At 47.0% G+C, this 27661-nt stretch overlaps 1 protein-coding gene across 1 annotated transcript; it reads right to left on the reverse strand.

Annotated features, from left to right (window-relative positions):
* Positions 1–819: 819 nt before the first annotated feature.
* Positions 820–27649, reverse strand: LDLR (low density lipoprotein receptor). Its single transcript, XM_016153467.2, has 18 exons — positions 27444–27649; positions 20581–20703; positions 20024–20146; positions 18298–18678; positions 16212–16334; positions 14362–14484; positions 13005–13124; positions 12425–12550; positions 10433–10604; positions 10123–10347; positions 8722–8840; positions 8303–8442; positions 7078–7219; positions 6828–6980; positions 6187–6324; positions 4328–4399; positions 3097–3254; positions 820–2455 (listed from the first exon to the last, which is right to left on the reverse strand). The coding sequence occupies exons 1-18, from the start codon at positions 27628–27630 to the stop codon at positions 2420–2422; spliced, it is 2661 nt and encodes an 886-aa protein (XP_016008953.2). The 5' UTR covers positions 27631–27649; the 3' UTR covers positions 820–2419.
* Between the last annotated feature and the right edge of the window lie 12 nt (positions 27650–27661).

Here is a 27661-nt window from a genome sequence, read left to right on the forward strand (position 1 = left end):
TTGACTGTCGTGTTCAAGGGCAGGGATCTGAAATGCCCACAGGCCCAGGCCCAGGTAAAGCTGGAGTGCACAAGGTCGTGAGGTAGGCCACACATAGCAGGCATCCAAGATTTGCCAGAACTTAAAATTATTTGGATTTGTATTGTGAAATCTCTTGAATATTTGTATCTCAGCAATGAATGTAATAGTCACATTTTTCTCCTTTGCTTCATCTTGTAAGAGGACCTCATACCAAGCACTCCAGGGTTCCAAAAGTTTGAATGGAAACAACCTTCAGAAATGTCACACGTTTGATGGGGCCTTGTGTGTGCCTGGTGGGGGCGTCTCAGCCCCATTATTGTTACTCCAGCTCCTCACATGGCTGGTTCTTATTCTTCTGGACTCAATTCAAATGTCAACCTGTCAGAGAATCCCTCCCTGACCCTTCCCTGCCAGGTATTTGTCCCATTACCCTGTTTAACACTCTTCTAAAACACAGTAATTGTTATCTGTTTCCCCTTTTCAACTGTTGGGTCCTTGAGGGCACAGATGCTTGTTCACTTTGGTGTCTTATTCACAGCAGTGTTCCCCACACACCTAGAATAGGACCTGACACACAACAGGTGCACAATAAATGTGTGTCGAATGAATGGATGAGCAAGAGATTTAGCAAAACCCCAGCTCCAGGAAGTGCCCAGCCGAGCTGCTGTCCAGCTGAGCCCAATATCACCCCCGAGCCGGCAGCCTGTCATGAGCTCTGAGATGTTCTCTTTCTCCCTGCTGGACCGGCCCGTTAATAGATGGAGGAAATGAGGAAACAGAAGGCGAAAGGATGTCAGGTTCAGCCAAATGGTTCATTTAAGAAATTTAATCAGTCACAGTAAGACAGTCAGGCTATAAAAACATTCTATACAGTGGTTTCAAATCTAAACCTGTTCCCCCAAAGCAGCCCATGTAGATGACACAGACGGTTCTCCCGAAGCGTGCCATGCAGAAGCCAGGCGAGCCATCTGCACTGGAAGGTGAGGCATCTCGGAGACACTTGCCCGGAAGCAGACCCCCAGGGATCACTGAACAAATGCAGCACCCGCGGTTTTGAAAAAATAAATACATCTTTTTTTTTCATATCTATGAGTGATAAATGTTTCAACAAATATACAAAGTGCAAACATAACAAAATGTCCCACTCTCCCATACAGGGTTTAATTACAGGCTTCACAAAGAGAAATACTGTTTGCAGTTTCTGACAGGGTGGGGCGCTGTTTTCTGGCTGTAGTGCACAAGTGACAAGGAAGCCACGGGAGGTTCCCCCACTGTCTCCAGTTGTAAATGAGACATGTGTGACCATTTCAGAAAGCATTCTTGTTTCACAAACCCCATACGATGACCATGCTAGGGGACGTCTTACAGGCTGAAACACCAGGCACATTTCAGATGAACACCCGCCTGTGACAGCCGTCTTGATGGGAAATTACTAGTTTCCACTTCTATGCAGGGGCATCTGCATAGAAGTGGAAACTAGTCAGCCATGATCTTAGCTTTGAAGTGCTATGAGAAGCAGCAGCTCATCCCCCCTGCAGGAAAGCAGTGCGAAATAACAGAGGTTGGCTTTATAGTGTACAAGCCCGAACAGGACAAGTGTGAGACACCTGGAAAGGGCTGGGGGTGGTGTCCAGACAGCCACCCCTGGGCTGAAGAACACTGTAAGAGGTCGGAGGCCACCTATCTTCATGCACAAGGTATCCCAGTATGTCAGGCACTTGGTAAATATTAAGGGCAATGGGTGGCCCAGGCTTTCCCTGGGGAACATGAAGTTTTGGTGAATAAAGGAGGCTCGGTTGGCCACCCTGGAGTGCTGGATTCAGCCATGTCAATACCAACACCAGGGACCCTCCAGCTTAAGGGGAGGGCACATACCTGGCTTAGAAAACACTAATTTGGTCCTGATCTGGAGGCACAAAAGCTAACTCTGGCGTCCAGCGAGGCTTGCAAGGCTTGCGAGGCAGAGGTGAATGCTCTCACTCCTGAGTTTAGGGGCTCAGCCGTCGCCTGGGCCCAGTGGGTAACCCTGCTTTCCTGCATTCAAAGCCACTTGCATCTTTCACTCGGTGTCTGTCAGTCAGTCCCTCAGTTGAGGAGCCATTTGAGGAGAAAAGGTCAAGAAAAAAATCCCCAACCAAATCCCATTCCGCATGTGCCATTGCCTGCCTCCCAGACAAATAAATATATAAAACAGAGCTCTGGCAGACAGGCTGATGGCTGCCAGCGCTGAGGGACAGCCGCCAGCAGTGCTTCTGGCAACTTCTTTCTCTGAATGGAACAGGAGGGTGTGCAGGTCTCCAGAAGGGCTTTGGGCAGGTCAAGGGTCTTGGGAGAAAGTGTTTTTCCTGCCCTTAACAGGCAGCAGGTTCTGGGGAGGGACAGGACTTGAGGCAGCGGCTCATGCCACGTCATCCTCCAGGCTGACCATCTGTCTCTGTCAACAAAACGATAAATGCCGGAAATAATCAGTCCAACATCCAGTAAACATGGCAGGAGGCCACCTGCTTCTCATCTCCGGCCTGGACCAGGATAGTCACCTCCACCCTGGTCTGGCTCCTGACCTCAGCGCCCGTCTGTTTTCTCCATGGCCACCAGAGGGTGCCAGTGAGCACCTGAGTCAGGCACTGTCTCTCCTCTTCCCAGAGCCCTCCATGGCTCCCACCTCAGAGAGCAAAGCCTAAGTCCTTTCCATGGCCCACAAGGTCCTGCCCCAACTGCCCGGCCCCTCCTTGCCTTGTCTCCTCCCTCTTCCCCTCACTTTCTCGGCTTCTGCCACACTGGCCACCTCCAGTGCTCAAACCCACCAGGCACAGTCCAGCCTCAGAGCCTTTGCACAGGCTGTGCCCACTGCACACTGCACATTCCCTGCTCAGGGAGAACTGCCCAAACCACTGGCTCTAAAATTGCCTCCCCTCCCTCCCAGCCCCCACTGGCTTTCCTCAGCTCCAGCACCTATGATGCATGGTCTCTCCTTACCCACCCTCCCTGTTCCCCACCAGGAGGACGGTCTGGAGGATCTTACACCTGCTGGAGGGGTGGGGGGTGGGGCAGGCCAACGACAGGCAGGGCACTCACAGAGGGATAGGTGTAGCCGTCCTGGCTGCGGCAGATGTGGACCTCGTCCTCTGTGGTCTTCTGGTACACGGGGTTGTCAAAGTTGATGCTGTTGATGCTCTTCAGCCTCCAGTTCTTCCAGAGGAGGAAGGTCCCAAAGCTCAGGAGGGCAAGCAGCACTGCAGGGATAGGCAACAGGCGTCACTTCTCACCCAGCCCGCGCCCCAAAGGAGGAATAGCTGCCTTCAACTCCTGGCCTTTTCACTTGTGAATGGTTTTGTTCTGATTTAGAACAATACTGTCCATTATTTTTTTTAAAAAAATCTATTTATAAGCACAATAAACCTCTTGTTTGAAAGCCACTGTGACTGCCTCACCCTGGAAACACTCTAGTTTTCGATTCTCCCCAGTTTCTTCCAGGGTTACCCACGCATGGGGCTTCCACTTTAGACATGGCATTGTTCTCAGCCACATGGGACCACAGCTCACTCTCCTCTAATGCGGGTGGGGTTGGATGGCTCTTTGCATCATGCGTGGTGGACCTCAGTGTGCCACATCCTGTCCCCTCCCCACCCCTCCTCCCCTGAGGAATAGCCAAGGGCTCACCCAACCCAGGTACGGGAGAAACTCAGGCTCTACTTGGAGGACACAGGACAGGTTCCACCCTCATTAGCTACCATGTAGGTGAGGGGCCCAGCTGCCATGTCTGTCAACCTACAGTCAGTCAGACGACTGTTGGACATAAAGATGCATGTGTCTGAGAGCAGGTTGAGTATTGAAGGGACACCTCAAAAGGATTTCCTCAGAAAAGGAACGAAGGGTGCAATGTGGATGGAGCTGTGGCTGACAGGGCTGAGGGAGGGAGAGCAGAGCTCTATAAACTCGCCCCTGCAAGAGAACCATTCACTTCGCCTCCTCCAGGTATGTCAGCGAGGCCTTCCCTGCAGCACCTGCCACTGCACCCCGGGGACCCTGGCTTCATCCCCTCATCTGACACCTCAACTATCTCACTTTGCTCACTGTCAGCTCCCAGAGGGCAGAGTGTTTGTTTCACAGCTGTGTCCCCAGTGCCTGGAAGTGGGCTTGGTACACAGTAGGCGCCCAATTAGATTTGTTAACTGAATGAAGTTAGAAAGGGGGGAGGGGTGCAGCGATGTACAGGACATGAGGCGGGGATGCCCCAGTTCCTAGGAGAAAAGATAGCTTGGCAGGGAGGTCAGTGAATTGTGGGAAGACCTGCCAGCAGGCTCACCAATGGGGAGGACGATGTATAGCGCGCTCATGCTCGTCTTCGCTTCTGCTTTGTTAACAAGGTTGCCCAGGGCTGCGTGGGAGAAGAGAAACGGAGGCTCAGATTCTCAGTCAGGGCCATGGAAACACAGCAGGTCCATGATGACCAAAGAAGAACACCTGACGCTTCTCATTACCCTTAAAAATTCAGAGGAATTTGGAGCATCTCCCAGGTTTCAGGGGCTTGAGCCGGGACCTTAAGCATCAGCAACTGGGATTATGGGACCAGGCACAGTTTTAAGAGGGTCCTTTAGCCCAGTAGCAAGAGGCACTGGGGAAAGGCCATTGGCCTGCAAGACGCAAACCTGTAGTGACATGCCCAATGGTCACTGGTGGAGTTTTCAGCCTGGTTTTGCATTTGATGGCAGTGAACCTATTCTGAATGGGGAGGGGCCACCTTCTGACCCCTAATGCTGACGAACTCCAGAGCCTGGATTAGGCTGCACCAAACCCCAGAGTCCTATGTCAAATGTGCCCAGCTAATAAAAATTATTGGGGGGATGGGGGAGGGGGAGAGGGAGGACTGCATTACATAACCACCCATGCATACCTGGGCCAGACAACATGAGGGCTGCGCAGAAACGAAAGTTTAAAGGTCTCTACACAGGCAAGTGGGAGGGGAAGACGGAATAGCCACATACGGGCTCACGGGGCCCATGTACACCGGGAAAGCCGTGGTGAACATCACCAGTCATATTCAAATCCACTTGGGTTTTAATTCTACCAGCTGTTGGATGTGTGTGTACAAAGTTTGTACCCAGTATTACATTTCCACATATTTAAGAAACTTTGTAACAATAAGTTTAGAGCAGCAGTGGGATCCTTGAGAAGTTTTTCCCTTAAAAGAGCTCCTTTGCCAAATTCCAGAAGCCTGTGAAATGGTTTTTCAAGAAGTAGCCCCTACAAGCAAAAAGGATTCCAGGTTTCCAGGCTTCCCACAGACATAGCAGTTCCTGATTCATCTCGTTTATGGTTAACAAAGGCTTTGGCTACTCTAAGGGGGAAAAAAAAGTCTGAAACTTGCTGATGTGACATTTCTGTTCTGGTCAGGGAAGTCCTCGAGCTCCATTGCCGGCAGTGCGCGCCCTCTGGTGGACAAAAGTGTGAATGGCAGGTCTTGGGTCAATTCTCTGAGGGCCCAGCTCTGACCTCCTACAAGGTCATGACCTTGAGGCCAGGCTAGGCAGCACTCGCCTCAGGCACAAACTTAAGGGGCCCCCCAAAACTCAGTAATTCAGTGGTATTTTAATGCATTATTTTTAGAAAATCAAAATTAATTCTAAAACCCCATGATGAATAAAATATCTATATTTTTAGGAAGACTGCATCTGATGCTATTCTCACATGATCCTGCCTCACTAGGACCCTGGCTCTGATCAAACTTTATTTACAAGACAAGGTGGTCAGGCCTTGTAGGTAATTTGATGATTCGATTTTTTTAAAATACGAGATAAAAATATTATTTGAGTCCTGGGTTTGTTGGTACCTGCTTAGATACTGCCTCACCTTACACCTAAAAACTAGGCAGTAAATGGGCCTAGATAACTTTTCAGACTCCTGGGCCCCCTTACCTGGCAGACCCTGGGATCAGCAGCTACCATGTGCTCAGGCGTTCACATGATCCCCACTATTACCGGGAGGTGGGTGGGCTCTGTCACTGGCCTGGTTTTATAGGTAGGGAAACTGAGGCTTCAGAGGTGCACACACCATGCCAGAGACAGCCAGCGAAGGAACCCAAATTAAACCTACTCTCTAACTCTTCAACAAGGTGTTCTGGCCTCATCTCAGTGAGCTGGGGGCCAGGGCGGTCCCAGACTTTACCTTGGTGGGTCGTGGCCACTGTCTTGGCAGTGGGGAGCTCAGGAAAGGTCACAGACTGCAGGCTGGCCATGTGCTTCGGCCCTACAGCTGTCGAGCGGACTGTGATGGGCTCCCAGGTGGTCACCAGGGGTTCGGTTTCTGAAAGAAGCATTATCTGAGGGCCCTGTGGCCTGAGGGCCGCTCTGCGAGCTCTGTGCTGCTACCGACAATGCAAGGGAAGTGAGCGCCATCGGCCACAAAGAAATAACTGAAAGCAAATGCAGTGAAAATACAAACCCACTAATATCGACATTATTATATCACATTATTTGCTTTTCAAAAAGGAATATTTGCAGTGTTACAGACACACTGGCTCCAAATCGAGGCTTTCTCTGAAAATGAGAAGAATTGTAAAGGACCGTTCCTCACTCGATGTCTAAAATCAGTCACCTTCCAAGAGCGAACTAGACATTAAGAGTGAACTGTGCCTAAGAGCCCGGCACAGTGCAAGAAAGGCAGATTATTTATCCCAGCTCAGAGTCCTTACAAGGGCCTCCTGGGGCCTTACTCTCCCATGTGACAGATGAGCAAAGAGAGGCTCAGGAAGCTCCAGCTACAAGGGGGCAGAAGCAGGATTTGTGCTGGGTAGGTTGGCACCCTACCTATGAGACAGCTTCTCCTGTCCTTGGCCAGCAGCATGCCGTCAGGGCAGGCACAAGTGAACTTGGGTGAGTGGATGTTGATCTGCGGGGCTGGGAGACACAGGTACTGGCAGCCACCGTTGGGGAGGGTGGTCCTCTCACACCAGTTTACCCCTGAGGAGGAAAAGGCAGGGAGTCAGGGCAAGAATGAGGTCAGGAAATTCTAGAGAATTCCAGAGCACGATAAAGAAAGCAGCCACCCCATCTTTACCTCGTGGCTGCGTGAGGTTGTGGAAAAGGACTATGTCCTCCGGGGACAACAGGTTTTCTGCCATCAAATTAATGTCGGACCCAGTGAGGCGGTTGGCACTGAAAATGGCTTCGTTGATGATATCTGTCCAAAATACTTTATCCTACATGGGCATTAAGGAAGATGACAGGTCCCATAACCGCTGGGATGGGACACAGACTGCTTACTTCCCAACCCCTGAGTCTCTGGGAAGAAGCAGTTCTGTTGGTAGCATTTCTTTCTTCTCTTTTGAAAAAAAATTTTAATTGTGGTAAAATACATATAACATAATCATTTTTATGCCCAGTTCTGTGGACTTTCACGTTGTTGTGCCACCACCCTCACCATCCATCTCCAGAACTTACTTATCTTCCGAAACTGAAATTCCGTCCCCATTGAACGCTCACTTCCCATGCCCCTCCCCCAGTCCCTGACACCACCATCTACTTTCTACCTCTATGGATCTGACTCCTCTAGGGATCTCATATAAATGAAACTACACAGTATTTGTCTTTTTATGTTTGGCTTATTTCACTCAGCATAATGTCCTCTAAGTCCATCCATGTTGTAGTAGCATGTGTTTGAATTTCCTTCCTTGTTAAGGCTGAATAATATTCTACTATATGGATGGACCATATAGTAGGCTGAATAATATTCTACTATATGGTTTATCCAGTCATCCTTGACAGACACTTGGCTGCTTTCACCTCTTGGCTATTGTGAATCGAGCTGCTTAAACTTGGTTGTACAAATATAGCTACATCTCTTAGAGCAGAATTTCCCATTAGAGCGCTATCTGGGGCCGGACAACCCTTCATGGTGGCCCCTTCTCCTCTTGTAGGCCGTTTACCAGTATCCCTGGCCTCCACCCACCAGGCACTGGTGGTAACCCCCACACAAGTTGTGACAACTAAAAAGCCTCCAGACATTTCCAAGCGTCCCCTGGATGGCAAGATGGCCTCTGATTGAGAACGGCTGCTTCAGACCTTTCGAGACAGTTTTGGCGAGAATAAAATAGAAATAACTCTAGGCATACGATCTCTTCATAATCACAGGCAGTTTTCTGAGTTAGTCTTGGCTCCAATGAACCAGAACGTGTTTGTTGACTAGAGCGCATCCATGCTCACGCCCCATAGTGAGTGACGCTCAGTAAATAGCACTTGGCTGTGAAGCTCCAAAGGAGTGCTCAGGTGCTTCCAGCTCTCACCTCAAAGATGGCCAACGAGAAGGGGTGTGCCAGCTTTTTCTTGTCCTCCAAAACTGTCTTCCGGTTCCCACCATTGACGTTAATGCTGGAGATGGAGTGGAGCTTGGAATCAACCCAGTAGAGGCGGCCACTGGAAAGATCTAGGACCCACAGGTGGACAAAGAGAGGCCACATGCTGACACTGAAGAGGACTTAGGCCTGGTCCAGCAGGAAGGGGCCCCCGAAGGGCCCGGCAGAGACATGCTCAGAAAAGTGGTTCTGGCCACGTGAGCCTGAGCCGAATGCAGGGGTCGGGGTCAGGGTGGGGCGAGTTTTAACTGCGGAACTGCAGGGAGCTGCAGGTCATGTTCAGGAGTCACCTGGCCACTCTCTCTTCAGACTGTGCCCAACCCCCAGGGGCCACAGTCCCTTGAACATACCCAGAGTGATGCCATTGGGCCACTGGATGTCCTCTGTCACCAGTGAGTAAACATCCACGCCATTTAGGCCCCCCTTCTTGATCTTGGCAGGAGTTCCCCAGTCTGTCCAGTACATGAAGCTGATGAGAGAGTAGTGAGACAGTTGTGAGGACGGCGGTGGCAGGGCTGCTACCCGCCAATTCAGAAGAGCTGCCTCTACCTGAAGCAGCCCGTGCCAGGACTCTGAAACAGTCCCTGCAGAGACCCCGAAATGGTTTCTCCTGCTCCCCCAACCTTGCCTACCCTGCCCCAGGATTTTAGAATCTTCAAGAACAAAGGAAAGTTTTGATTCCAATGTCAGGACTGGTGCCCTGGAATCTGCACCCTATACACTGCTTTCCTAGGGGTTTTGTAATTTTTTTTTATTTTTGGCTTTTCAAATATATATACAGGCATACCTCAGAGATAGTCAGGATTTGGTTCCAGACCACCACAAGAAAGCAGTGCTGCCTTGTGAGCGGCAGGAGGAAAAAGGGGGACAAAATCTTAAATTTCCATGTGCTGAATAACAGTTAAATAAATCATGGCCCATCCAGTGGAAAGGGAATGAACCCCATATGCCAAGTGAGAGCCAGGTGGAAAACAGAGTACCATACCGGCTGCTGTTCAGGTAAAGAGAAACACAAGAGCAGGCACACACACGTGTATGCGCACACACTCACGCATGCAGACACACCACCACCACTCAGTGGATCGTTTCTGGGAGTATCTCTCTTCCTCTCCTGGCAGCTGGGAGGCTGAATTTACTGGACTGCACATCCCTTCACCAAATGAGAGCATTCATCTTGTTCAACTGGGACCCAGGCCTGTCTGGCCCACCTTCACCCCAGGGTCTGGCCTATCTGAGTCACAGTCCTAGCCAAATGCTTCCTTTTCCTCTGATTACTGCTGCCATCTGGGTTTGTCAGAACCCCTCTGGAGTTATGAAATCCCACACGTAATATGCTGTGTTGGCAGACGTGGTCTGACAGACACAGAGTATGTGGGACAGAGGCCATGCTTTCCTTCAGGGGACCCTGTGGGTGCTGGAGTAGCTGAGTCAGCCACAGCCTCCTATAGACACTTGCCTGGAGCCTCCACAGGGTGGTGACTTTCATGCATTGTCACATCCATGCAAAAACTGCATCGATCAAGGTTGGTCCCACTTATTTATTTATTTTTTTTACCTTTTTCCAATCCTATTCTGCAATAGGACACTCTGCCATTAACGACCAAATCAAAATTTTATTTTCCAATCTCTAAAGGCCCCCCATTCCAGCCCCCACCCCAGCCTTGTCTACTTGAAGACAAATCTTCCCCCCTCACCCTGAATCCTAACTGGTTCTTCATTTTCCCTGTGCCCTTGGCCTTGGGAATACTCACCCATGAATGGGATCCACCACGATAGCCCTCGGCTTGGATCCTTTCTCCCTGAGGAGCGTCTTTCTCTTTGCACCCCTGGTATTGGCCACGGAGACGGTGCCCAGGATGGAGTCGGTCCAGTATATGTTGCTGTGGATCCAGTCCACTGCCAGCCCGTCGGGGGCCTGGAGGTCCTCACTGATGATGGTGTCATAGGAGAAGCTGGGTGCCCTGTCGATCTGGGTGCTAAAGAGGAAGGAAGAGGGCCAGGGTGTCAGCTCCAGGGGCCAGTATTTCACTGGGGTCAGGCCGCATGCCGGCCGAGGCTCACCTGTAGATCTTCCTCTGGGACAGGTCGGACCAATAGACTCTGTTGCTGGCCACCTCCATGTCCAGGGCGACCACATTCTTCAGGTTCGGAAGGAGGCTGGTGTATTCACTGCGATCCAGCGTCATCTTCCTCACCTCATGGCGGTTTGTGAAAAAGAGGTAGGCGATGGTGCCTGTGGGGCCAGGAAGGGTGCTCAGGGGAGTGGAAGGGACTCCTGGACCCTGCTTGTCACACTGCAGGGTCTGGCTGAACCAGAGGAGACACCCAGGACAGAGGCGGACAGCACCTTCCTGGTGTACTAGCCACACAGTTCCAATGTTCTGACATCTGAGCCCTTGCGGATCCTGGAAGGAAGCCATCCCCTCCCCTCGAGCCTGGCTAATTCCTAGAAAGTTACATATTCGCCCCAAATGCAAGCTAACCAGCCCACACTCACCTGTTTTTTATTGGGGTCTCTCTCCAGGCCACTTTCCCCTGCCCTAGTCATGTCACTGCAGGGCCAAGAACCAGAAAACCAAGGACAATCCCTACACTCAGAGCCACTGAAATGATTTAAACTAGCCAATCCTAAGCCCGTTCACCCTGCCTCACCCGTTCTTGCCCAAGGAAATGACAACCAAGGCTTTTGCCCGCGTTTCCCCTCGTGCCTCTGCTTCCTGACAAAACCTGGGGGCTACCCCATGTGGCCCTTCGTGGCATGGAATGTCCCATCTTCTTGGGACCTGTGAGTAACAAACTATCTTTTCATTTGCAGCCATCTCCTGATCTGATGGCCTCACCATAGGTACATAATAATAAAACCTACATTTTGAAACATCTGGGCCCCAGGAGCTTACATTTTAGAACCCCAAGATGAAACAATTATGGCTAACATACAGGCAGCAATTTATTATAGTGGGGGATTCTTTTTAGTGCTTTTTCTACTAAGTTTTTCCTTGTCAATCCCCACACTCCTGGGGCAGGGGCTGTTGTCAACCCCCTTTCACAGATAAAGGGATTGAGGCTCAGAGAGAGGAAGTGACTTGCCCAGGGTCACACAGCTAGTGAGTGGCAGAGCCAGGATTCAAACCCAGGTCTCTCTAACTGTGGGGGCTGTGCTGTAACCATGACACCAATATTCAAAAACTGACCTCACTCTGAACATCCCTTCTTATGACACCTCCCGCCCCCGGGATGGTACGTGTATAGACACTGACCCGTACAGACTGGAATGAAAATAAAATTTCAAATCCTGGAGGATTTTAGGAACTCAGCCCCCAATTGTCCCCAGAGCTGGGACATGCAAAGGGATGTGACAGAGGGAGGCCAGGAGGCTGTCTAAAGGGATGACAACAGGGGAGGAGGACTTAAAGCCTAAGAGATCCTCGGGGAAACAGAAGCTCTAAACTATTTCTGCAAAAGTGACCCTTGAATCACACAGCAAGAGCAAAACAAAGAACATTTGGGTGACCGTCCAGGCGACCACGCAGCCAGAACAATTATGCCTGTAAAAACATGGGATCCCTTGATTTAGGTAATTCTAAGAATTAGTGGATGGTTGCAATTCTCACCTAAACCTCAGGTTTTAAAGGAACTCAGCTATTTCTACTATTTTGTTTCTTTATGAGCTATTATATTTTGGTCTCTTTTAAATGCACTTCCTTTTTTTTGAGTACAAGTACCTTTAGCTAACAAGAGCTAGAGGAGGTGCGGACTTGTCTGGGGCCACGGCTTTCTACCTCTTGGCCCCTGAAGTCCTCGGCAGGGCTGAGGGCCGCAAAACTGCCCCCAGTGGGGTTGATCTGTGACTGCTGAGAAGCCAGACACATGAGAGCAGCCTTCTAGCAAGGCCGATTCCTAGCTGCATTGCTCATTCACCTGCCAGAGGTCTTGGGAGCAAGCAGCCTGCACCGGGGTTATTTTAGTCCATGCAAAGTTTAAATGATGAAATTCCCCACCTGTTTGCTTTCAGAGCGGCCAGGCCAGCCCCTCCCGCCACCTCCGTGCACTCACCCATGGCCTTGCAGGCCTTGGAGAAGGGGTCCAACTGGAAGCCCTCCTCACACTCGCACTTGTAGCTACCCTCGAGGTTCACGCAGAGCTGGCTGCAGGTGTCAGGGTCCTGACATTCATTGATATCTGTGAGTCGTGCCAGAGAAAGAGGTTTGGGGGGCTCTGACCCAAAGCTATGCCCCACAACAGCAAATGGGGGACAGCCATCTCCTCTGGGGAAGATCTCCAGGGTTGGGGTCTCAGTGACCATGAGGTTTGGAAATAAAATCATAGAAATGGTCAAGATCATCTCCAGCAATAACCCTGACTTCACTGTTCACCTCAGGAGCAAGGCCAACAGAGTGAAAGCTATGCCAACAGACTTCTTTCTCAATAATTAATCCCGAAAGGGAACCAAGTACCCCTTGAGGGCTAAGCCTGCGCTAGACACCCCATTCCCATGGTACCTCGTTAAATCCCAATGGCCTTGTCAGTGTTCATGCTCATGTAATAGCTGGGGAAACTGAGGCACAGAGGGCTTGGCCACCATGTCAGAGGAAAGGGCCAAGGAGGCCCAGTGCCCACCCTGCTTGGGAATCACCTTCACATCTCAGCCGGTCCACCAGCCGGAAGCCCTCAGGACACAAGCACTCGTAGCCGATCTTGAGGTCATTGCAGACATGAGAGCAGCTGCCCTTGTTGTCCAGGCACTCATTGGTCCCTGCGCAGGGAGGGGAGCACAAACGGGTCACACTTGGGCTTCCTGCCACTCTCGCTATTTCACCATCTTTATCACAATCACCACAACGACTTTGAGGCCGGTGAAGTATTCTGACCCCTAAAACAACTTAAAATAACCACTGTCATGGGCAACGCATGGATGAACCTGGACGACATATGCTAAGTGAAATAAGCCACACACAAAAGGACAAATACGGTAAGATTCCACCTATACGAAGTCTTTAGAAGAGCCAGATTGATAGAGACACAGAGTAGAAGGGTGGGTTCCATGGTTAGGGGAAAAGGGGGTTAGTGTTTAATAGAAAAAGTTTCATTTTGGGAAGATGAGAACGCTCTGGAGACGGACAGTGGTGATGGTTTCACAACGAAATGACTGTACTTAACGCTACTGAACTGTATACTTAAAAATGGTTAAGATGATAAGTCTTGTTATTTTTCAACCACAATTAAAATTTTTTTAATTATAAAAAATGAAAACTAATATCACAATTACCTATATAAACTCTTTTAATCCACCCAACTACCCCAAAGGCAGCCGAACCACAGCTGGGGAAACTGAGTCACAGCCAAGTTAAACGACTTGCCCAAAATGACACTGCTGGACTCAAACCCAGGGTGTAAGTGACATAATTTATGCTCTAGTCTTCTCCCCAAGGCATAGGCCAAGGACAGCTGACCACCTGTTCTAACAAGGCCCAATAGCTAAGAATGGTTTTTACATTTTTAAATAGTCGAAAAGAAAAATAAGAATCAAAAAGAAAATGTTATTTTGTACCACATAAAAGTTCTATGAAATTCAAATTTCAGTGTCCATAATAAAGTTTTTTGGAACACAGCCACATACATTCACGTGCACACATATGCATTCATGCATGAAGCTTTCCTGCTACAATGGTCTAGTTAAATAGCTGCAAAGAAACCATGTGACCGGAAAAGTATGAATAGTCACCAAACTATGGGTCACAGAGTATTGCCAAAACTTTATCAGCATCCCAGCAGCCCTGGGATGTGCCAGCAACTATGGTCCCAATCTACAAACGTGAAAACTGAGATATGGAAGCAAAACCACTTATCCCTGAGCATCCCCACATCTGTCTCACCCCTCAGAACATGAGGGCCTGGGGGAGCTGGAGCCTTGTAGCCACACAGCACTCATGTCTGGGTCCCATTCCCAGCTCCCCACAAGCTCCAAGAGCTGCCGGCACCCCAGGGCTCACCACACTCCTTGAGGGGCTCATCCGACCAGTCCCGGCAGTCCCGGATCGAGTTGCACACTTTGTCCATGGTGATGCATTCGCCGCTGTGGCACTTGAACTTAGTGGGGCCCTCACACAGAGTCACTATGAGAACCAAAGAAGAGGGTCAGGTGTTTCTGAGCGGTGGGACCCTGCTTAGTCTTTCTCAATAATATAATAGTTAAGTTGTACAAAATTATATGTAAATATACTCACTGATAAAACATAATAATTATTGAATACTGGAGAACCCAGATTAAGAATTAAGATGTCACGAAGAGCAGCAGTAGGCAAGCTCTGGACCATGGCCAAACCCGCCCACTGCCTGTTTATTTAAAGTTTTATTAGCACACAGCTCGGCCCATTCATTTACACTCTATGGCTGTTTTCTCAAGACAATACCAGATTTGAGTACTTGGAACAGAGAACAGCCCACAAAACCGAAATATTTATTACCTGGCCTTTTATGGTAATGGTTTGCAGACCCCATGACCTAGATTATTATTTGGCCTGATCTGTCCCACCCCGTTAGCCTCCGCCACACCTGCCTGAAATTAACAATGATCCTGAATTTTGGGTTTACCATTCCCTTATTTTTTCATTAGTAGTTCTATCAAACAAGTACGAATAAACAATATATTGTTGAATTTTGCTTATTTCCAAGTCTTGTAAAATAACCATACTCAGTAACCTCCTACAACTTGCTTCTTGTTTTTAGGCCTGACCTTATGAGGTTTGCCTGTCTTGCTGCTGGGAGCCATAGCCTTATTTTCTGAGCTATATATTCCACTGTGTGACTACATCACCATTTTAACATTGTTTCCATACAACTGTGGTCATAGCAGCATTATTCACAATAGGCAAATATGGAAGCAAACCGAGCATTCTTCACCTAGTGACTAGATAAACACAATGTGCTCCATCCATACAATGGAATATTATTTAGCCTTAAAAAGGAAGAAGATTCTGACACCTGCTACAGACAGCATGGGTGAACCTAGAGGACTTGCTGAATGAAATAAGCCAGTCGCAAAAAGACAAATACTATATAACTGCACTGACATCAGGTTCCTAAAGGAGTGAAACTCCTAGAGACAGAAAGTAGAAGGGGGAGAGAGCTGGGGAGTTAGTGATCAATAGGGACAGAGTTTTAGTTTGGAAAGATGACAAAGTTACAGAGATGGATAGTGGTGATGGTCATGCAACAATGTGACTGTGCTGAATGCCACAGAACTGGACTCTTAAAAATGGTTAAGATGGTAAATTTTATGTTGTATGTATTTTAACACAATTAAAAAAATAATGCATTATCAGAATTTAACTTTTTGTTCACTAAAATTTGTTTCGGTCTCTAAATATCTTAATAAAAACTTAAAAAGTGGTATCCTTACATTATGTGTATTTTACCACAATTAAAAAATTTTTTAATTAATTCTACTGCCGATGAGTGCTTGAACTGCTTCCAGCGTTTTGTTATTGGCACAGTGTCGCCCTGCACATTCCAAAGCCTGTCCCCTGGTGCAGAGGAGCAAGCTTCTCCTGGGATCACTACCAGGAGGGGAAGTGATGTGCTATAAATTCAGGGAAGTATTTTACATGGAACCGTACTGTGCATGTGACTCTGAGTTCAAAGATACGGGCCCTATACACAGTGTATTAAACACCACAGTCCTGAAGTAGGGACTTTGATATGTACATTTTTCAGATCGGGGTGTTCAAGTAACTTGCCCGAGGATCCACAGCTGGTGTGGGGCTGACTTAGGGGCCTCCGCCCTCATGTGGGACCCACCCTGCTCATCTCCTCATTTCTCCCCATGGCCCAGGGTGCTCACCATTGACGCAGCCAAGCTCATCACTCATGTCTGTACAGTCATACTCTCTGTCACACTGCTGGCTGCCGTGGATACAGGGCCCATCTGAGCACTGGAACTCATCAGGCCCGCACGTGGCCGCAGCTGGGGAAGACAGAGCAGCATTGATTTTTCTTAAGGAGCAGGGAAGACGGAAGGACCTACACTTCTGAAGCAGAGATTTCCCAGAGGCCTAACAGGAAGGAGCCAGCTGCCCTGGGCCTTTGGGACAGCCTGTCGACACAGGAGCTCCAGACATGACAAAACACACAGATCCCCTTCCACCATGACAAAACATATGGAGCCCCTTCCACCAGCAGCAGGCAGTGGCTCATCCATTTGACCTGCTTCTTCTAGCAGGAGAAAAAGGAAAGAGGCGGGCTTCCTTCCCACCATGGGGGAAAACTCCACAGGCATATCTGTCTCTGTAGTCTCAAATTTAACCAATGTAGGCTTTAAAATATTTTCTTTTATGACAGTACTATTTTCTTTAATAAAGAAGAATCATGGAAAATTGTTACTAACATAACAGAGCAAAGTTTGGAAAATCAGAAAGAAGAGGAAAGCACCCACAATCCAGATACCCCACCACAGTTATTAAGGTTTTCCTAGCTTTCTCTCCAGCTTTGCCTCATATGCATTTTTCAGATTGCGTAATTCTTTAAAAAGCTAATTCTTACAAGCCATTCTCAGCAGAAAAGCAATGATGTGGTCTCAAGCTACACAGAGGTATGCCAAGTAAACTATGATAAATTAGATTAATACCACCAAGTACACAATGCAGTCATTCAAATGACTAAGACGTCAAACATGAAAAATGTTGATGAAATGAAGCTACATGATAAAAGATGATGTAACAATTAAACATTGGAGGACACGCATAGTGACTGGAACAGGGTAATGCTGGTCATGGTCCAGACCTTGACCTCACACAGGAGATGCTTTATGCTATATCATTAAGTTATGTTTACATTTTATGCATTTTCCTGTGGGTTGTATTTCACAATAAAAATGGTTACAATTTAAAATTGATTTCAGGATATCAGTAAAAAGAGATCATAAATCTGTGGGCAGGACTATCCCCTCTCCATCTTTAAAAAATGTGCAAAATGTTGATGCTCTGTATGTTTAAGTGATACTTGCTCTGCTATCTAGGGGAATGATCCTATTTTTAATCTATATTATATCTTTGCATTAAAGAAAAGAACACCAAAGGTAACTTCAGCAAAACATGAACTGTGATGACAGTTAAAATGGTAGGAGGATGCGATTCTTAGTTTTTACAGGTGTGTCCTCAAAAGATTAACTGCCTTTCTGTGCCTCAGTTTACCCATCTGTAAAGAGGGGAAGAAGTCTGTTCACAAGTTATAGGGATTAAATGAGTTTGTATTAACTTTGAGAACAGATCGTAAGCAAACTCATCCATTGTTTTTAAAATGTGATGTTTAAAGAAGTCTAATTACACCTACACAGCGATTACAACCCTATAAAAACTATCTATGCACATGGCCGGGGATACCAAAGACACAGAAAGAGGAAAATGCCTTCTCGGTTGGTGGGGATTCTACATAGTCAGCCTCAAAACGACGGCCAATGTGTTCACGCAGAGGGCCAGGGCCACATCTTCTATCTAAGCTATCTCCAACACAGGCTATTCAACTTTCAATTAATTATAACAAAATAAAACTAAAACTACTCCTCTTCAGTGCAACTATGCACGTGGCTAACAGCTACTGCATTGGGCAACACAGAAAGTTCTATTAGGTGACATTGGACTCTAATTGAAGCCTACCAAGGCCAATGCTATTGCCTCAGTCTGCAGGGGAGGAAGCCACAGTGCAGTGAGGTTGAGTCCCTGGCCAAGGGTCACGCAGCTCAGATGTCACCAGCCAGGCTTGGAGCCCAGGACCCTTTATGTACCAAAATAATAGTGCGGCTTGTGGCTTCCTCCCCTTGTCAAAAAGAAAAAAAAAGAGATTAATTAAATATGTGCGTGATTTGAAGTCACACCCGTCCCACAACTGGGGGAGCCTGGGGACAGGTGAGGGGTTTCCCACGGAGCCCTTACTGCAGTTCTCCTCATCAGACTTGTCTTTGCAGTCAGGGTCGCCGTCGCAGCGCCAGCCGGAGTGGATGCACTCGCCGCTGCGGCAATGGAACTCAAAGGCAGAGCAAGGGTTGTCTCCTTTTGCGGACACGTGGCGGTCCCCGCAGTGCTGCGGCCATTCGTCTGAATTATCTTCGCAGTCGGGGTCATCGTCGCAGACCCACAGCTCGGGGATGCAGGTGGAGCTGTTGCACTGGAAGCTGGAGGGGCCGCAGGTGGACGTGGGGCAGGAGGCCTCATCGGAGCCATCCAAACAGTCTAGGTCCGAGTCGCAGACGAAGCTCGGGAAGATGCACTTCCCGTCCTGGCAGCGGAACTCGTCCTGGGAGCATGTCTTGGGGGCTGCGGGACGCGTGGGAGAGCGGAAGATGACAAACCTGTCACAGGGAGCCCCTACCTACCTCTCAACACCAGCCCAGTTCATAGATGGGGACATTGAGCAAGGAGAGGCCAGACTCTAGTTAGTGGACCCTGGACAGGCGGCGGGGGAGGGGATGTGGGTAGCAGTCAGCGGTCCTGGCCTGGGAACCACTGTCTAGCTCAGCCTCCCCAGCTCACCCTGGGGCCCAGTCAGTGTCTCTGTTTCCTCATCTATTCGTGCCTCCAAAATCCAAAATGCTCAAGTTCCTGTTGTAAAATGGTGAAGTATTTGCATATATTCTGCATTTTCATATAGGCCACAGCAGGTTATGCCTACACATCATTTCATTTGCATAAATGCAGTACACGTCTTTATAATAAATTTGTGTTTTGCTTTCTGGGACTTTCTGGAATCCCCTACCCCCCAATATTTTCAGTCTCCAGTTGGTTGAGTCTAGGGAGTCAAAACCTGCTGTTACAGAGGGCCGACTGTATGCGTACATCAGATCATCATGTCACACCTTTTAAACTTACACAACACTATATGTCGATTATATCTCAGTAAAGGTGGGGGGGAAAAAGTGCCTAGAAAAGAAGCCAAAACAGTTTTTCAAACAATGTTTCCCAAGAACTGTTTCATCGGATGACTGCTAATGAGGATTAGATATGTGTTTCTAAGGTAACTAAGAATGCAAGTGAACACTCACATCTTGTTTTTTAAAAATATCTCTTGAGGGTTTTTACATTTTGTGTACTTGAAGATTTGATGTAATTTTATTTAAATTTTTCCCAGTTATTTTGTTTTTGAGAGCCTTACTCCATTAAAAAAATCTACGCAATTGAAATAAATAAATAAATAATACATTAAATCAAAGAGGCAAGACAGACACCCAGGTCCAAAGTGGACAATCCCCCCTCCCACCGACCCCCCAGCACTCTTGGCCTTGTTTCTTTGCAGAAGCCTCAGCTTGGTGAAGCTTTTCTCCTCTCAGTGGCTGGTCGGGTAAGCACTACTACTGTGTGCTCAGCCTCCAGGGGTGGCTGACAGTGGTCACAGTGGTTCACTAACCAGAGCGTGTGCCCCGTGGCAGGCACTCAGCAAGGACGGAGTGTGCTGACAGCCCTAAGAGAGGCACCATCGTTTCCTTCCCCAATGCCAAGGTGGGGTTCAAAGGGTGGGAGGGGCTTGGTAGATGCCCTTGGGATGGAGCAGAGGGAAGAGCAGACCATCTACACCATGGGCAGGGCTGCTTAGGGAAAGAACTCTGATAGTAGCCTGCGACCCAGGTGGGCCATGTGGACAACCTGGCAAAGGGGCCACACTTACGACAGCCTTGCTCGTCTGAACCGTCCTCACAGTCCATCTGGCCATCGCATCTCCAGAACTGAGGAATACAGCGGTTGACATGGCCTCCACAGCTGAAGTCCCCCAACTTGCAAGTGACAGACACTGTGAGAGAACAGAACTGGGCCTTAACTTGGGGAGACATATCTGCCTCACCAGCCCTAGCTGAGCAAAGAATCCAGTTTTTCAGAAAGAGGGTGCCAATTCCACCTTTCTGGGTCAAAATTTAACATAGCATGTTAAAATTAGATGCTAGGTGACGAAAAGTTTTTGGAATGAGATAGAGGTGGTGATTGCACAATACCATGAATATATTAATGCTATAGAACTGGTCACTTTAAAATGGTTAATTTCGTGTTATGTGAATTTCACCTCAAGTCTCTAAAAAAAGAGCTTTTAAAGAGAAGTTCCAGGAATATATTCTCTCCCCATGTCCCAGTTTATCAAATACATCAATCGGATGGCCGATTTCCAACTCATTTGTCACTCTCTATCATCAAAAGGGGTTGGAGTGGGTGTCACGCCCAAAGGAAACTCACTGCACATCTCCTGGGACTCATCAGAGCCATCCTGGCAATCGGCTCTCCCGTCGCAAACCCACTTATAGGAGATGCACGTCTCATCTTGACACTGGAACTCATTTCTCTCACATTTGTCTTCCACTGAGAGAAAAGTAAAGGGGAAGGAAGATTTAATGCCAGGATCAGAAACTGACCATGCTAACGTGCCTGTTTCCTGTCGACTGAAGAAAAAACCCAGAAAAAAAAAACTCTTCTGGTTTCCAGGAAACGAAACCCACGCAACTAGTTAAATTTCATGAACCAAAAGTATAGCAGAGGACGCAAAACAAACAAATGAAATAGAGACTTATCAAAAATGCGTAAGATTTTGACATAATGGTTGTTGAGTCCAAAGTTTGAATCCATTGGGATCTGGGAACAAAATATTAGCACTTTTGTGCACATTAATAAAGAAAATTATTTAGCATATTACAAACATATGTTGGGAATCGTAATGAGGAAATTTGACACTGCAAAATCATTAGAACTTGAGCAGCTTTATCCAGTAGGATATAGAGAGAAAAATCATGAGAAATTATTAATGTGGAGGCCAGAGAGCAGAGATCCAGCAAAGATAATCATATACCTGAGGTCAGATCAAAAGAAATGGAACAGAAACAATAGCCTTAGATGTAATGTAATAAGAGAAAACTTTTTTTAGAAAAAGAAAGACTTGATTTTTTTTTTATAAAAATCAGGACAAAAGTAAGCGTTTGGGAGATTTCCTAAAATACATGATTTTTGTAGCTTGTTAAAGAGATCAAAATGATATTGACTGCTTTCAATTTACACATTATGTTTTGACTTAGAATACACTGCTATTGTGTCAACTGGAATATAGCAAACTTTTACTGGTTGTTGATACCTGGTAATAAAAATCTTGTAATCTCAAAGCATTAACTTGATTTCCTATGTAAGCTAAAATAATGATGCCAATAAAATTCTGATTTGGCTTACCTCAGCATATTTTATATTGACTAAAGAAATAAGACAAAAACAATAAAAGCAGCTAACAGGATTTTGCTGATGATTCAAATATTCTATAGGCAAATAGTATGTAAAATATAAGTTTTGATTACTGGCTGTATTACTCACGTGTTTCATTATCCTTCTAAGAAGATTAAGAAGCCTCCTCTTTTTATCAATTAATTTTGAACATTAGCCATAACCAAGAAAATAGTTTAATGATTCGTGCAAAATTTGGCCATTAGCTCATTTTGCATAAAGGTAATTCATGCATGCATCATACTTAAAGCAGAAATCACATCTCCAGAAAGTTATTCCATTCCTGGAAAAAAACTTCCAGACAAAAAGAACTAGAGAAAGTAAATATTTTAAAGATTCTGCCTGCCTGAGAGAAGCCCTTCCTTCTTCATTCTGAATCTCGAAGAGGAAGGACCAAGATCTTAATTCTATATAGTTAGATGTTTCTTTATTCCTCGATATTCTTTTTAATACCCACCAGTTTGAAAACCACCTTTCTGGAAAATGAGACACCATTTGCTTTACTTTATTACTCTCTTCTGGCTTACTTTGGGAAACCATTCTGCTATCCACAGTGTATCACAGGAAGGCTTTTACTGAAGCCAAAAGATGCCAGGAAAAGGTAAATGGGTTATGATTTTCCACAACCTAATTCCAGCTGTTAAGGAATGTTCTACATTTGGGGGACTTTTGGAAAACCTTGCAAAAAGAGCATCTATCTTTCACTGCCCTGGTGTCTGTGAAGCACAATTAAATATTTGAGTTGCTATTGCTTATCAACAGTATTTATTTACTCATTTTTCTTCTTTATTTATTTACATACGTATGTATGTAGTTGAGTTCTCAAATATGCATGGAAAGGGGAAGAAATCTGATTTGGCATTTCTGGTAAAGGGATCCATGGTAGAAAGATGTGCTTCTTTTTTGTCTACTTTTGATGGTTCGTCCAGCACTTTTGTGTAGATTTCCTGAGAGGCAGTATAATGAGGTGATTTGAAAGACCTAGGTGTGAATGGCGCCGGTTAGGTAAAACAATTTGGGCAACTGACTTAATCCTTCTGAGGAAGATCAGTCAGTCCCTATTTCCAAGAGAGTGCTACAGAGGATTAAAGACCATTAAAGACCAGAACAAAAAAGGAACAAACAGCTAATAAAAGCATAAAAACAGATGAATTGCCGAAATGTGTCTGGCTTCTTTTGCTCAAGAGTAGTACTTTGATAGCATTTATGTGAAGTTCTAGTTCAAGCAAAACTAATCTATATTGATAGAACTCAGATTAGCAGTTGTCTCTGGTGTGTAGGGGCGGTAATGAAATTAGACAAAGGGTCACAAGGAAACTCTGTGGGAGGCTAGAAATATTCTAGAGCCAAATGGGAGGTGATTACACGAAAACAGACGTTTATAAAACCCCACCAAACTGTTGTACACTTAATATTTGTTCATTTTATGATACATCAATTATCCCTCAATTTAATAAGGAAATAAACTCTAGTTCTTCAAAGTTCAAGTCCAATGCTCCTGCCAAAAGTTAGGAAACTAATCAGTTGAGATTAGGGGAGATATGAGAGAGGCTCAAAGGAGGAAAGAGGTGATAGAGAAATACAAGGAGTGTTTTAAAGATACAACAGAACTTGGTAATGTGAATGATGAGACCTAGGTGGTAAGGACAGTTAGGAGAAGGGAGGGAAGAGGGAAGAGCTGAGCTTTAGAATCTGCCACAGTCACACATACAGATAACTGCACTGCCCAACTACTGATCCGAACTGGGTGTCTCTTTCGGAGGAGCCTCTACAGTGCACCCTGTTGACTCACCGCTGAGTCATAATCATGCTGAAAGGAGGAAATGACTCACCCCTCCACGCTGTTGGCACACAGGGCGAGCAAAAGAAATTGAACTCTGAGGGTTCCGAGAAAAAAAAAAACACTGAAAAGGAAGTTCAGGCAAGGGGGACTGGTAACGAGGGCCCTGGAGAAGAAGCCTCTGTGACCATCCAACCACCCCACCACCACCATGGCCAAAGCTTTGGTTATCACTGTTGACTTAAGGACATCTGAACATGTAGAGAATTTTTATGAGTTTGAGCCAAACTAACGAGAAGCAAGATCTCAAATGCTCTGCAGAATTGACAGTTTTGCAGTTTCTTTTATGCATTTGAGTTAAGAAGGGAACAGAAAGATTACATGGAGGTGAAAGAAAGCAAGGAAGCGATGGGACTATAGGACAGTTAATAAAATTGCATGCTCTCTTGAAGGTGGTTACTCTTATTTCATAGGTGCATGGACAGAAACAAGGACGGGGCTTGCTTAAGGCTAAGATAAAACTTTTACTAAAGAAGCTACTTGCCTGGGGGATGACTACCCACCATAACCTGGCCCAGTCAGAAATTCATAATCAGATCACCCTGTGAGGTTTCTTTCTGTAGAACCACTTTCTCATCCACACCACTAAAGCTCTCACCTCCCAACCTCTGCACAAGGACCCATCTTACAAACAAAATGCGTCACTGGAAATATTATATCTTAAGGACCTTTAAAGAGGAATAAAGATTAAAAACAATAAACCCTTTTCCTAGACATCAAGCCTTCACCTGACGACAGTTCTCCAAATATCTGCTAACCATAGATGGCTGAGGACCTCACCAACAGGAAGACTCCACCACCACCTATTTCTATCAGATGGGGTCATCCAACAGCTGGCCATCAGCTCCAGACAATGTCTGAAAAGTGATGGATTTTACTGTAAGTTTTGTATAAATATCAGAAAAAGCTGGAGATGCCTAAAATTACAAGCACTGCACTCCCCCCAAATGCACACGAAATCTCTAACTCTAATGCTTAGATCTCTCCTGTTATGACTGACAAATCAGGAACAAAGTTATCAAAACAGAAAAAAAGAATACACACTTCTGCTTTTTATTCAATGAGATAGTAAATGTTTTCGACATTTACTGTCCCATGCTACTGAAGATTGTTGTGGTAGGAAAGTCATAATTATAGATCATTTCCCAGGAGGAAGAAATAGCTGGAGCTAACAAGACTTAGCTGAAAATAAAGGAGAAATCAATTTATCAGTCCTCTTTTCCAAACTTGGATTCCAAGGTATTTTCCCCAGGAGTGATCCCGATAATTACTTTGTTGCCAGCAACTTTGGAGAGCGGTAGACTATCTCTGACTATTCACTGCTTCCACAGTGTCTTAGCAGTAAATAGTCAGTTGCTTGACAGCTGGGCAAAGTGTGGATGTTATTAATGTACGTAACATGGAACGTGAAGAGCCCAAGGCATCGAGCAACAAAGGCTCTAAAACAGGATCTTATCAGGGGAGGAACTCTACAGATAAGAACAGGACTCCCCTGGAAAGAACGAATGAGGCATATAATTCCCTTTAAAGGTTTGCAGTCTCAAAAAAATAAAGTTCTCCCTATCTTTTGCCAGTGTTGCTTTGGAAGAAGTTGTTAAAGCAGATATAACTCTTAGCAGTACACTCAACTTTCTCTGAATTTGGGTATGCTCTTGGCATATTTGATACTCCACATGCAACTGCTGTATAAAATGTTGTAAAAATGTAGAGGTGAACAAAAAACATCTCCCTCCTTGTGTCCTTTCATACTGTGATTTTTGACCACCTTCACTGCCCTTAGAGCATATCAAAGCTTTCTAGTTAATGAGTATCTGTGTTCCTTAAAATCTAACCAGAAATACTTTTATAAGTAATGATCAGGATAACAATTGAGGTGAATATGAATATGAAACTGGCCATAGTATAGACCATCAGGAAGTATAGCCTTTGGCACTATTGCATTGTCTCTTTGTCTGGTCAATCATTAGTACTTGAGTTATACTATAAAGAAAAATAAAAGGTGCCATTAACTGGAGCCTTCAGCGAAAAATTTGAGCAAAACTGCTGGGTCGTCTCTTCCACTACCAACCATCTTCCCATAAGGAAATTACCTTATAGTAAATTCTGTTATATTCTATGGGGTTGCCTGCTTCCTGTGTCAGTCTTAAGATACAGTCTCTTTATGGTGGCCATTAGAGATTTGCTCCAGACAACTGTTGACAGATTTTGATCTGGCTAAAGGGAAAGCCTGCAGTTCAGATTCCAACTACTTCCATTCCCAAGGGAAATGGACAATTTCCCCTGGAAATGCTTTGAAGACAGCTAAGAAGCAAGCTGGGGCAGCCAGGGCTGCTACAAATGTACAGCATCATGTTCTCACCAGAGGAGAGAAGTAGCTGCCAGTCTCAGGAATCTGGGGAACACATCAGCCATCAGAGCTTCTTTGAGAACAGGAAATACATCAGATCCCCAGCCACCCAGGGAGAGAGAAAACTAAAGTAAGCAACATATCTTGCTCAAGACTTCGCTACCATTATTTCTTCCTAGGGAAGGAGTCGATCAGTGTGTGTGAACTATAGGTTAATCAAGTGTCTCCTAACTAAGCCATGCTGCTTCCACTTCACAAAACTGGTGGCTAAATTACATTAGTTCTCTGCTATGTGGCTGAACCTCCCTCCTTTCCTCCACTCCCAGAGAAACCCACGTGTCACAGGTAGGTATTCCAAGAGTTCAAAGCTCTCCACTCAAAGCAAACCCCCTCCCTTATAAGAAAAAAGAAAACAGCTTCCTGTTAACCAGGCAATTCCAATCCTTTTATGGGCTGAGCTAGTTCTACCTAGGAAAAGGCCCGTGTTTATCTGTTATCCAGGGCAAAGTCAACTGTCTCTGGCAGCTCACTTAAAGTCACTCAGGATCGTACATCAATAGCCTCTTGCCTAAATTAAAATTTGAATTCCCTTAAAATGAAAAGTCGTCATGGGCGAAGCTCAAATGAACTCCTCTGGAGCCTCTGAACAAACAAGGCTACCCAGAGGAGTATGTCCGGTGTTGCTCGCCCCAAAGTTCCGTCTCGTCCGATCAATGAGGGACGGATGTTTCTGAGGCAACGTTTCAGCCTCAGAGGCCCTGAGGGTGGCCCGGTGGTACGTCAATGACTGTCCTCGGCGGGCAGCGAGGGCAGCCTGGAGGGCAAAGTGGGGATGAAGGCCTCGCCACAGATCGCGGAAGAAACCGCCGGGCGAACTAGGTATCCGGTGGGCGTCTCGTCCATACTCGCAGTGGCAGCTGCAGGGGCCCCGGGCGCGTCACCTCCTTTGTGACAGGAGCCCGCGACTGAAGCAAGGAATCTCTTCCTCCTCGCCCAGAACCAAGAGCAGCACGAATTCCGAGGCGGCCCCGCCCCTCCCGCGCGCCTCCTCGGTCGTCGCCTCCCATTGGCCAAGGAAAGAGGCTGGCGGCTCTCCTGTTCGAATCGCGCCCAATGGGAACTCGGGGGCGGGTCGGCGGGGCGGGAACCCTCGGCCTTGGGCAAGAGCGCGCTGCGGCTGTCTGGAGGACGAGCTCCACTCGGTTCCGAGAGCCAGGGGCGCCATCCTGCAGCACAAAGCCGACCAGGCCGCCTCGGTAACTCCTGCCCGCAGGCGACCGCCAGGGGCACCCATAGTGACCGCCAGGCTAATGGACTTCCCCTGTAACCCTCGCCCCTAGATTAATTCTAGGAAGGAGTGCCCCTTCCCCAGGGCTGGAGGTCTCCGTGCTTCTGAGGGAGACAAGGGGATCCTCATTCGACGAAGACTTGGGAAATCTCCACCCCATTTTGCCTGACTTTCTCAGTCTCCCCAAACCACCGCGTCCCTTAGTTCTCCCTCAAGCTGTTTGGGAAAGACTTAGTGCCATTTTCCCACGTCTTCCAAGAATGGAGTGATTTTTGCTTTTCCCTCCTAAAAATTTACCAAAGGGCTCCCCAAGTTCGGGTGGCTCACTTTCACCCCGCGCGGGCTCCTGGAGCCAGCCTTACCTGCAGCACCCGCCGCGGCGAGGAGCAGAGCGACGGACCAGCACAGCCTCATGCTCCCAGCCCTCGCCAGCAACGCGCCGGCCCTGGCCGCTGGCCGCCGTTGGCGGTCCGCAGCGTCCCTGCTGGAAAACCCGGCTTCGCGCAGCCGGGGGGCGACCGCGCGCGGAGCCCCAGTCATTTGCAACATTTCAATGTGAGGTTTTCCCGTAGGGAGGAGT

This window comes from Rousettus aegyptiacus, unplaced genomic scaffold (genome assembly GCF_014176215.1).
Source record: "Rousettus aegyptiacus isolate mRouAeg1 unplaced genomic scaffold, mRouAeg1.p scaffold_m13_p_16, whole genome shotgun sequence".
In the NCBI taxonomy this organism is placed as follows: Eukaryota; Metazoa; Chordata; class Mammalia; order Chiroptera; family Pteropodidae; genus Rousettus; species Rousettus aegyptiacus.